The following is an 11,895-nucleotide window of genomic DNA, read 5'->3' on the forward strand; positions in this document are numbered from 1 at the left end:
CTTGCAAGCCCTTGTCACTGGATGGCAGATCACGAGGATACTTGAAGATGACTTCTGAAGGACAGGACAAGAGGTGTTGCATGCAAGTGGAACACACTCATTAGAAGACAGTTCAAGGTGATATTCTAAAACTACACAGCACCTGCACTGAGGATGCTGATGATGCACATCATCAGTGTGTGTCAGATCTGGGTGCCACAAACACACAGCAAGAGTGTATCTCATGAGTATGCCCCACGAGCAGACACACGTGTCCACCCCACAGAGCTCACCGGGGCGTTTCAAAGTGCCTGTAGAGCACGCGGCTGTAGCCTCCCTGGGCGCAGTAGGCCGGCGAGCAGATGATCTCTAGGTGCAGCTCTTTGGCGAAAGGAGGCACGGAAAGCACAGACCGGCTGCCCTTCCCATCCGCCGCGCCGGTCCTTTCGTACCTCTGCAGAGGGGACGGGCCGAAGCGTGAGCCCCCGCTGCCGCCGGCCCGCTCCCCGGGGTGCCCTGCCCCGACTCACCTGCAGGCGAAGATGGGCGGCAGCAGCGGGGTCACAGCCCAGGTTGAAGGCCAGGGCGGGGTCCAGCAGGGCGGCGCCGTCGGCCGGGCAGCGGCGGGCGGCCCGCGGGTACTCCCAGGGCGGCGGCCGGGCCAGCAGCGCCGCCAGGTGCTCGCGGGCCGCCCCCTCGGCGCCCACCCGCACCCACTCGCCCTGGAACAGCCCCAGCGCCAGCAGCCCGCGCCGGCTCACCCACACCTCGGCCCCGCCGCCACCGCTCGCCCCGCCGGGCACCGCCCGCAGCCGCGGGCCGGCGGCGGCGGTGGCGGCGAAGCGGGAGACGAGGGGCGGCGCGGCGGGGGCGCGGCCGCGGGCGGTGCCCGGCGGGGCGGGCGGCGGCGGGGGCGCGAGGGCGGTGCGCGTCCCGCTGCCCAGCAACCCCTGGAGCGCCGGGCGCGCCTCCAGCACCAGCGGGCCCGGCCCCGGGCCCGGCCCCGGCAGCGCCTCGCCTCGCCGCGCCAGCACCGCGCCGCCCGCCGGCCGCCCCGCCCGCCCCGCCGCCCCCAGCAGCACCCAGGCGAGCGCCGGAGGGCGCCGCACGGGCCACACGGCCACCCGCCGGCCCGCCGCCAGCCCCAGCCGCCGCAGCAGCGCCCCGCGCAGCCACAGCTCCGCGCCGCGCCGCCCGCCCGCCTCCAGCGCCACGGCGCTCAGCAGCACGGGCTGCGCCCCGCCGCGCCCCGCCGGCCGCACCGCCAGCACCAGAGAGCCGCCCCGCCCGCGCAGCGCCGCGCACAGCGCCGGCGGCGCCAGCAGCAGCGCCGTGGCCGGAGCCAGCTCGGCCGGCGGCGCGTCCAGCGGCCGCAGCACCGCCACCGCCATCGCGCCGCGGGCACGGAGCCGGGGGCGGGCCGGGGCGGAGCCCGGCGGCCGCCCGCCCCGCTGAGGCCACAGAGCGGCGGCGCAGAGCGGCTCTGGAGGGTGGGAGCTGTGCAGCGCGCCCGAGCGGCTCCGCTCCTACACCTTCTCCGAGCCGTGTCCGTGGCAGCGACACTCCGTGACGCTGGCCCCGTCCTCCCCAGGCTCCAGCAGGTCTGCAGCCACAGACTGCGGAAGGTGGAAGAAAGGGGGAATGGGGCCAAAAAGGCGGGCGAGGGAATTGGCACTCAGGGCAGAGCAGGGTGCCCTCGCCAGTGCGAGCCTCTTGAGACGTTGTGGGCCTTTGGCTTAGAACAATGCACTTGTATTGGTGCTAGTGCTGAACTAACCTTGGAAATCATAGAATTGTAGAATATCCTGAGTTGGAAGGGACACATCAAGATCATCAAAGTCTTGTTTCTGCCCGTGCACAGGACAACCCCAGTAATTACAGAGAATACCTGAGAGCATTGTCCAAACACTCCTTGAACTCTCTCAGGCTTAGTACTGGGACCACTTCCTGTGAAGCCTGTTTCAGCACCCAACCACCCTCTGCGTGGAAAACCTTTTCCTAATATCCAGCCTAAACCTCCCCTGACACAGATGCACAACCATTCCCTCGGGTCCTGTCACTGGTCACCACAGAGAAAAGATCGGTGCCTGCCGCTCTGCTTTCCCTTGTGAGGAAGCTGCAGATTGCAATGAGGTTTCTCCTCAGTCTCATCTTCAGGCTGAACAGACCAAGTGACCTGAGCCTTCCTCTTATGGCTTCCCCTCTAGAACCTTCACAGTCTTTGTAGCCCTCCTTTGGGTGCTCTCTAATAGCTTTAATATCTTTCCTATATTGTGGTGACCAAAACTGCACACAGCCCTCGAGGTGAGGCCGCACCAGTGCAGAGTACAACGAGACAATCACCTCCCTCGACCAGCTGGTGATGCTGTGCCTGATACACCCCAGGACACAGTTGGCCTATACCTGGAGCAGTCTGGAGACAAAGTCAGAGCCTCTGATCAGTGCCTGTGCCCTCAGCCAGAATCCAGCTTGCTCTGGGTAAGATGCTGCTCGTTATACAAAGTGTCTGCTGGTGATACAAGACGTGAGTAAAGAAATGCAAACCCCGTAGGGTTCTTTAACTGTGGATCCAGACACCCCTGTGCGTCGCCTCACAGCTAGACACGGGTCTGTGGGAATAAGGGGAAGAAGTGAGTCTTCCGGTTGCCTCTAGGGCTGCAGCCAGCCTTTAGGCGTTCCTGGGCTGCTCGCCGTGTCCCACCGCCCCTCTCCACACGAGGGAGCGCTTACAAAACGTTCGTACTCACTTCCTAACCTCCCTGAAAATCCAGCCAGCGATTTGAGAGGATCCGGAAAAACAAAATGCCAGTTAGAAATGAATACTTCTAAGAAGTGTCACCATGAACGTGCTTCTGCAAAGGCAGCCCTGCAACCTTCTCTGTTCTGGGTCCATCAAGGGGACACCTCCTTGCAACCCCTAGACGTGCATGCCTGACAGTCAGCTTCCAAGCCAAGAGACGCCAAATAGTAGCATTTTATTTCTTTTCCCCTTCCCTCGTCCCTTCTTCCATGATTGGTTTGGCAGATCCTGTAAGTCCCTGGCTAGTTTGTGCAGTGAAAAAATCTGCATGTGCCAGGGCAGGTGGCAGCCCAGATGAACTGAGGTGAGGTTGCGGCAGCTCTGGCTTCTGAACACTGGCTTTGAATTTATTGACTCCTTTTGCCTGAGCCACATGGGAAGGATCTCTCACCTGAACAAGCCCAGCATCTGTGGCTGAGGGACCCCCAGGGCCCCTCACAGAGGGACGCTCATGACAGCCAGGCCCTGATGTGGTCACCAAGACTGCTCCTGGGTCTCATATAGGCAACCCCACTGCAGCAGTGGAGATGTGTGCAAGTGGCAGCCACTGCCTTAAATCAAGGTTTCTTCTGTTGCACTGTCATGACCGGGCCAGGCCTGAACCAGCACTGGCAAGAGCCGTGGCTGGGTTTGGCTGCCAGTAACCCCAGCATGGGTCAAATCTGAAGCAACAACAAGAATATGCTGCCCTACTCCTGTTGCAGCTCCAACCACAGTGACATATGGAGCACTTCCCTGCCAGGTTTAGCACAGGCAGCTAAGAGGCAAGTGACTACCTACTCTAAGGATTGTCCCCAGGATTGCCTTGCCACCAGGAACTGAACCTGGGCAGTCACTGTCATCCACCACCAGTGTGTGCACCCCCACAGTTACTTCCCAGCACATGAAAAAGTGCCTTGGGCCAGCAGCTGTTCCCTTGGCTCCCCCTTCACAGCATGTGGTGTAGTGACAGCTGGGAGCCTACAAGGCACTACCAGGAGAGTTGTCCGCACCCTGCACAGGGCTGGAACTATAGTGTCTCCCCTTGTAGCAGTTGTGGTGGTGACATGCTTGCTCTCACAGCACTGCACTGGACCCAGCACAAGGCGAAGAGCCAGGCCATCTGCACGCAGGCAGAGGGAAAAAAAAAAAAAAAAGATTGCAAGCATCCAGTGCCAGCATGGCACAGCCCAAATAAAAGGTTTGCAGATGCTGCTCAGGCAGGATTAGGCCTCCAATGTGTTAAGTCTCGGCTCTCGGTGAGCCTAATTGCTGCTGCAATAAGCCCTGGCTGGTCCTTTCCTGAACCGTGCTCCCCACAGCCCCCCCAGCAAACATTTTTTTTGCTGCGAAGCAAAAGCTTGTGTTTGCCATGCATTTGTTACCCCTGGTAAGGTCTGGCCAAGCAGTGGAGGTGAAAGGTGGGAAATCTGCACATGCCACGTATTGCTCTGCTCTTCCCAGCAATTGTCCCTCCGCTCTCCCCCTGTGCAGCACAGCTTGTGTGTAGGGAGCCAGGCCCAGCAGCAGAGGCAGGAACAGGTGACAGCATCATTACATGGCCACGCACCCCGAGCTGTATTAGGAAACTTTCCAAATTGGAATTACTCAGATTCTAATAAAACCTTTTGATAATTTTCCGTTATGTTTTGGCTGGCAGATGAAACTGGAGGTGTTCCAGGAGAGCTGTCACGGCATGTGCACGGGCCAGTTCAGTAACTGCCACAAGATGTGCCAAAGGAAGGTATAAATTGCAATGCAGAGAATGAAAACCAAAGATACACCACAATTTTATTTATGGATGCGTAATAAATAAATGGTGGACAATACAGGAAGAGCCACATTCAAAAATCCAGATCACTAAAGTGCTTTTAGACACAAATATGGGGCAACCAAGAAACAGCTCTGACATTAACATTTTTTACAGACAATTACAAAATATCTTCTTCTGACAATTCACAAAATTGTTTAATTGCTCTGGGGTACTATGGCTTGCTTTTCAAAAAGGTCTGTTCTATTATGCATAGTGTTGCAGGTAACATTCAAGAGTGTACAAAATCATTGCATAAACAAAAATGTCTTTACCCCCTTCTCCCAAATATGAGTTAAGGAAGCTACACAGTGTAAATCCAGTGATAAGGCTGCATTGGCAGGCCAGATCCTCAGAAAGTGTAAACCTGAGTGTTTATACATCCTCAGGTTACACCAGCTTGAGGATGAACCCCACAGTGTTTAAAAACCCTGCTTATCCTTGAGGTGGAAGAATTGCGTGTTCAACATGGAAGGACTGGCACGTGGGCGCTGTGCTTGGAGAAGACGTCTGTAAACTCCTGCACCAGCTTTGCACCTGCCTGTTGGAGGGAGCGACTCCCATTGCGTTGCTCCTCTTTGTGCTCCTGGCTAGCTGGGGAAGTGGTCACAGCCCAGAAGGAAAGAGTGGCTCTTCTCCAGCAGCATTCCGTGCTGACCACAATGCAGTCCCATTTTCGCACTGCTCTTGGCCCTGCTGGGACACTTCTCCCACCCTCCACCCTGGCTCCGCTGAGAAGTGAACAGCTTGAAAGTGAGGGGACAAGGGGATGTGTGTGCTCGGTTTTAAAATGCCCTGAATTCAGATAGAAGTTCCATTATTTAAGAAAAAATATATATATCAATAAATGAATAAATATTATTATCTTGCCAGGACTCTGTGAGGTCTGGCCTCCTCCAGGGCAGCCCAAGCTCAGTGGTCCCTGTCGTTCTGCTCTGGGGGGGGTGTCCCGTTGATGCACTGCCTCAGTACACCCCTCTTCTCGTGCTTGGCTGTCCTGGAGAGGTCAATGGCTGTGTCCTCTGAGTCTTTTGCAGGGCCAAGCTTGTCGGAGCCCCTCTGGGAACTGGCCTGCTTCTCTTTGAGTTCCTCCTCCTCCTGCTCCGTTCGCCAGCCATCTGCCAGCTTCTCTTGGCTCTCTGCCTTCCTGCTTACCTCCATGGATTTTTTGTGCATGCCTTGCAGAGGGGAGAGAGCAAAGGCAAAGGTGCTGGTTGCTTATTTCTGCCTGGGACTGCTCATCATCACTTCCTGCACTCCTGCTGCTTCCTTCAAGTTCTCACTTGCATCCTAGGGAAAACTCTCTCTAGCTACCAGCCTTTCCTGACCCAGAGCCCTGCCACCTGCTCTCTGCAGCCCAAGAGAATGGATGTGGCAAAGTTAGTCCATACCTCCCCTTGCAGTACAAGGAGAGGGGTGGTGTAATGGCTCATCCCTGATTTTGACTGTGTATGAGCAGAGGGTAGCTCTAAGGTAGCATTAACTACCTTAGTTATCTTCAGCTTGGGGGGGAATGACACCTTGCAACTCCCATGCTGCCTGCTAGCACTACAAAGCAATACCTAGTCACATGCAGGCACCTGTCTGACACAGCAGTAAAAGGTTTTCCTAGCTGTTCTTTGCAAGGAGGGAGTGGAAAACCCAGGACACTTGGCAGCGTCCAGCTCAGGGTCGAGACCCTGTTCTTTTCTGGGAAAAGGCAAAGATAGCCATATGAAAGAAGAAGGGCCGTTCACTCCACAGCTGCACCCTAACCCCCCCAGCCCCACGGTCCCACTCACCCAGCAGCCACGGGGCGCAGGATCCCACCAGCCCACTCTTGGCAGAGTTGATGATGGACTCAGGCAGAGGGATGGAATGCCTCACCATGGCCCCGTAGAGGCCATACTCGGCCATCACACTGCTCCGGCCCCAGCACTTCTCCCGCTTCCGCCACTTGGCTCTTCGGTTCTGAAACCAAACCTTCAGGGGTAATAGCCAGGAGAGCACGGAGGGGTGGGATTGGGGAGGAGACAGTCCCCATGGCCAGGTGTCCAGGGCCCAGTGGGCACAGGGGAATGTGCATCCAGGGCAAAAGGGCAGCCATGGAGGGGCATGGAGGGGTTTGGGTGTGTGAATGCAGACACGCAGGCAGCACCAGGAGGGCAGCCAGGGTGGTGTATGGGGAAGAGTGCGAGGGAGGGCACACACATGGGTGTCAGAGAGGGGAGGAAGGGGAGGAGAGGGAGCACATGTTAACACTAGGCTGATTGTGACACAGGAGGGTGATTCCAGCCAAAGTCACCCTCCACTGTGCCTACCCACAGGGCCTCTCTGCCTCATCCACGGAGCACCAACCTCTTCAGGAAAAGGGCTCCATAATGTAGTGACCAGTGATGACAGAGGGTGCTCAGATCCCTCTCCATACCCCCTTCCTGTGTTTGAAGGCTTGAGGGGTGCAGATATAACTGGGCTGCTGCCCAGACCGCTATCCCATTCTTAAGCCAATGAGCTGCTCCACAGTGAAGCAGGATCAGGCCCTGAAATGCCATATGTCCCTCAAAGGGACAAGCTAGTGAGCAAACTAGTGGGACACAGCTTGGCCCAGCAGCTCCTGAATTGCTCTCAGCTCCTGTCTGAGTGGGAGGATAGAGCCAAGCTGCCAGCAGGGAGCAGCTGCTGGGGCCAGCTCAGTCCCCTGGTTCTGTATGTCCATTTGGAGGCTGTTCAATGCCAGTGGACAGAAGCTGAGCTGCCCCCCAGGCGCCCTGCAGCATTTCATTGCCACCACATTTCTACCACCTGCACTCACTGCCACAGAGCAGAAGAGATGGCCGGGCGCTGACAGCCCGCAGACTTCATGGGACAGAGAGGACCATCGCTGCCACCTACCTGTATCCTGTCCTCCGGCAACTCTGTCTTCATGGCCAGCATCTCCCGGGCATAGACGTCAGGGTAGTGCGCTTCATTGAAAGCCTTCTCCAGCTCCTCCAGCTGGTGAGCTGTGAACACCGTCCTGCCGAGGGGAGAGAGCATCCTGTGACACAGTCCAGACGCAAGCAGTGGGGCTGGCAGCCCCCCCCTACGCTGAGGTTTTCCTCCAGAAAATCCTCCCCGCACCTCTGCTGCAGCCCTCCTTTTTCCTCCCTTGGGGATACCCACCGCCCTAGCCTGAGGATCAGAGGAACAGCGGGAGGATGGTGGCAGCAGCGAGGAGGTGAGAACGGGGACAGCCGGGCTCCCGGGCTCTACCTGTGCCGGCGTTTCTTCCTCTTGATCTGGGAGGTGGACATCTTCATGTCGCTGGCGTCCCCAGACAGACTGTCCTCATCTGGCAGCAGCATGCGGGAGGGGAAGAGTCACGTTCCCGTCGAGAGCGGAGGGACCAAACCCAGCTCCCCAAACGCGGCTGGAGCCGCCCGCAGGGAGCGGGCCCGAGGCAGGAAGGGGTCCCCTCCCACAGCTGAGCCCGGGGCGCCACACCGGTGATGCCATCCCGGGGCAGGGGGTGGGAGCCCATCCTTGCCAGAGGGTCGGGACGGGGAGCACGGGAGCCGATCGCGGACCGGGGGGAGGATGCTGGCTGCGGCCGCAGTGCAAGGCAGCCCCGGCAGCGGCTCCGGACGGGGATCCCCGTGCGCGCCTGAGCGGCCACCCCCGACCCCGACCCCGCTCCCGCTCACCGGAGATGTTCTCCTTGTGGCGGCGGGCGGCAGGAGGTGGCCCGGGGGGCGGGCGGGGGCCGCGGGCGGGCAGAAGCGGCAGAGGGGCGGGCAGCAGGCACGGGGCGCCCGGCCCCCCCAGGCCACAGAGCAGCCCCAACCCCAGCCCCAGCGCCCCGCCGCCCTCGTAGCCACCGGCGGTGGCAGCGGGAGTGGGCCCGGGGGGCGGCTGCAGCTCGGCTTCCAGCCCCAGCAGGTCGGTGATGGCGAAGCCCTTGGACCGCAGCCCTGCGCCTCCCGGCCGCGCCGCCGCCCCGGGTGCCACCGGTACGGGCACCGCCACCGGCCCCGCCGCCACGCGTCCCCCCGACGGCTCCGCTCGGCCCGGCATCGCCGCCGCCGCCGCCTAGCCCGGTCCGGAGCGGGCACCGCCACCCGCCGCCCTTTTTATCGTCCCGCCGCCGGCCCCGGCTCCAATCACACCCCGGGCCGGCGGGGGGGCGCTCCCAATCCCCGGATTAACGGCCCCTGCCCCCTCCCCGCCTGCACGGGCCCCGCGCCCCTCCCTCGACCCCCCGTCGCCCCCTCCCGCCGTCCCTCCCTCCGCTCCCCTCGGCCTCCGCCCCTTGGTCCTCACCATCCCCTTGCCGGGTCCCCTGCGGTCCCGCTCAGTCCCTCCCCGGGACGGCCCTCAGGGCCTGTCGGGCCCCGGCCCGGTCACCCATAAATCGCCCTCACATTCCCATGGGTTCCCTCCCCCGATCTTCTTCCAGGAACCCCCTGCTCTGTTCCTATGTCCTCATATCCCCTCTTCCAGGGCTTGGCACTGCTGTCCCCAGTATCCCCATCCCATGCCATGACACTTCAGCCCCACTTCCTAGATGGGACGTTCCACCGGGCTCAACACCCCAAAGACAGAGATGGGAAGAACCAGGGGTTATGGGGCAGGACCCTCCATGACCCCAGGTGTCTTCTACCAGGGCCAGGGCCACCTCGAGGTGCCTGGCCTCTGTGCTCCCTTTTGCTCCCAGATTCTTGCACCTGGGCTGCAATTTTTTTTTCCCCCTTCCTTTCATCTGTTGATGGAAATGATTTACAACCGGCTTACACGGGCTGCCTGATCCAGGCCTTCGTTGGATGGTCAGATTAACTGAGGGTCCTTCTGATAAAGATAATTACGAGGGGACTCCGCATTAACTTTGCATTATTAAAGAAAGACCCAAATCTCCCCTCGCAAGCTGTTCCTGGGATTAGTAGAACAATAACTTTCATTTAGGATAATTGCCGTGGCCGGCACTGGGGGCTGGCGGGGGGGACCCTCTAGACCATCATGCTTGGCACCAAAGAAAGGCAAATGGGTGTGCGGGGAATGGGAGGTGTGGGGTTGTCACACTTCCAAAACCACCAGTTCGGGGTCCCCATGTGCTCAGGCTGCAGGGATGCTTGAGGCAATGCCACCCAGGGCTGCTCCCTGCCCAGGCACAGAGCACCCCAGGGTCCCCTTGGGCACCTTCACTTCTCCAGAGTGGTTTTGCTTCAGTTTTGCTGGAATAGGAGACTTTCACTGCTAGGCAGGGAGGATCTGCCACAGTAATTAGAAGCCATAATCCGGCCACCACCCACAACAAATTTCCTGTTCAAGCAGATATTAGTGGTTAAAACCCTAATTTTTGATGTTGTCACCGAATCAGCTTGATTTCAGCAGTTTACATTGAGGCTGAGCTGTTGGGAGAGATGATGAAGCCTTAAATATGCATATGGCCTTGGCATTTGGAAAGTTTGGGGATAAAGCACATATAATTGCTCCTAATCAGTTTATGAAACATAAAAGCTCAAACCCAAGAGAAAGCCGATAGATGCTGAGATGGAAATAGCGATTAAATCTCCCCACGCTGGCGAGGTGGCCTGGATATGGCGCTGCTGCCCGGGGCGGAGGGTGACCAGGGCTGTGCCACAGGGGATGGTGATGCACCAGCTCCTGGGACAGGGCTGTGGGATGGGGTGGGGGGACACACCTGCTGCCATCACTGGCTCCCCCAGCCGTGGTGAAGAGGGGCATCTCCACTGGTCCTTTGGACAATAAATCAGTTAAAGGATATCTTGATATATGCTCATCAGATAGGATTAGCTGGGATTAGACTAATCAGTAAATGTTTCTCTGCTCATTATTTTCCAGGGAAGATTTTCAGCTGATTCTCCGACGCCAAAAGATTATTAATCGCTTAAAGAGCAGAACATCAAACATCGCCCCTTGCTCTAATTTCCCTGGGGTTTGCCTGTGGGCAGGGTGCCTGTGCCAGCCAGCCCGGCATCCTGAGGGTTCCCCAGCACCCAGAATCTCCATGGGCCTCTACCAGAGCAGCCCAAGGCCACAGCATCCCACCCCCGATGCGGTCCCATGTCCCAGGGGTGAGTGCTACCTGCAGCTGGTGCTGCACCCCCATCCCTTGCTCTCTGATCCCTGCTGCACCCTGCAGTACTAGGCACACAGAGAGGTGGGACAGTCCCTGAACAATCCCCTCCTCCCTGTGGCCGCTCCACCACCATGTCAGACACCTGCTATGACCTGTATCACCCTATGGGATGGATGCCACATATGATGGGATAGGTGCCTGAATCTGTCCCCCTCAGATACGAGGAACAAGCCTTGCAAGTCCTCGCAGAATGTTTTCTGGCAGACCCTCTTCAGCTGAGGATGGCTCCTGAGCCAGCGGCTGGTGGGTTTTTTTGAGTCCCTGTCTTTGCAGGGATATGAAGCTCAGGGAAAGCCCCAGAAGGATGTGGCACTGCAACCACCTGCTGTAGCAATGAGGAGGGGGTAGCAAGGAAAAGGTATTGAAGGGCCTGGTTTAGGGGATTAGTAATGGGATAAGACAGCTTTCACCTCCCTGGTTTAGATATGAATCAGGTCAATAATAAAGGACCATCTGACAGTTTCAGGCAGCTTGGGGTGGAAGAGGCTCCTGTGCTCCAGGCTGGATGGAGAATCCATCTCCAAAAGCCCAGCTCTTGCTGCACACTTGTCCATTGGACCTGCACCAGTAGTCACAGCCCGGTGCTCCCTGCCAGCTCCATACCACACACCTGCATCAGCTCCTGGCAAACCAGCACGGGAGCAGGTTGGAGCCTAGCCCCCAGGGATGATGTTGAAGCCACAGCCCTTGGGTGCCTGCTGTGTAGGGCAAGCTCAGCCAGCCTGCTGGTGGCCGTGACGGACCTTGCATGGGTGTAGGGTGGCCCAGAAGTGGAGCGCAGCAGGGTAAGCAGCCAGCTGATGGCAACACAGGCAATTTGGCAGCGGTGGGAGCCTTGGTAAGCATGGACAGAAGGAAAAGGGCTTTTCTTCCACCTCCTCCGTGTCCTGCTGGGTATATGGGAATGTTGTGAAAATGTTGCCTCTGATACATGGATGAAAAGGAACTGAGAAACAGCCCATAACGAGGGGAGAAGGGAGCAAAGACAGGTGTGTTGCAGCCAATCACGTCCGTGTTTTGCAAGGCTAAATCCCCACCTCTGAGTTACAGGTGTGCCTCCTCCCCAAAATGCAGGCAATGAGACTTTCCTCAGGCTGCTGCCAGGGCTGAGTGGTGGATTGTGTGTGCACTTCTGGCCAGTTAGGAGGAGATATACGTAATTGCCAAGTATCCTCCATTTTGGGGTGATGGATTTGCAGGGGCAGGCAGCAT

The 11,895-nt window shown here is 58.5% G+C and overlaps 2 protein-coding genes across 3 annotated transcripts; both read right to left on the bottom strand.

Annotated features, from left to right (window-relative positions):
• Positions 1-268: 268 nt before the first annotated feature.
• Positions 269-1,370, bottom strand: LOC113999452 (peroxisome assembly factor 2-like). The gene is made up of 2 exons (XM_039385531.1): positions 510-1,370; positions 269-433 (listed from the first exon to the last, which is right to left on the bottom strand). Exons 1-2 carry the CDS (start codon positions 1,368-1,370, stop codon positions 269-271), a joined length of 1,026 nt encoding a protein of 341 aa, XP_039241465.1.
• A 3,154-nt stretch (positions 1,371-4,524) lies between these two features.
• Positions 4,525-8,695, bottom strand: VSX1 (visual system homeobox 1). Of its 2 annotated transcripts, none has more exons than XM_039385528.1 (5): positions 8,231-8,695; positions 7,800-7,878; positions 7,440-7,563; positions 6,350-6,518; positions 4,525-5,746 (listed from the first exon to the last, which is right to left on the bottom strand). In XM_039385528.1, exons 1-5 carry the CDS (start codon positions 8,598-8,600, stop codon positions 5,481-5,483), a joined length of 1,008 nt encoding a protein of 335 aa, XP_039241462.1. In that variant the 5' UTR covers positions 8,601-8,695; the 3' UTR covers positions 4,525-5,480. The 2 variants fall into 2 exon arrangements, with proteins under 2 accessions (XP_039241462.1, XP_027598694.1); XM_027742893.2 differs by having other exon boundaries at positions 6,350-6,530.
• Between the last annotated feature and the right edge of the window lie 3,200 nt (positions 8,696-11,895).

Source organism: Pipra filicauda, unplaced genomic scaffold, assembly GCF_003945595.2.
Source record: "Pipra filicauda isolate LSUMZ 115617 unplaced genomic scaffold, ASM394559v2 scaffold419_size605101_pilon, whole genome shotgun sequence".
In the NCBI taxonomy this organism is placed as follows: Eukaryota; Metazoa; Chordata; class Aves; order Passeriformes; family Pipridae; genus Pipra; species Pipra filicauda.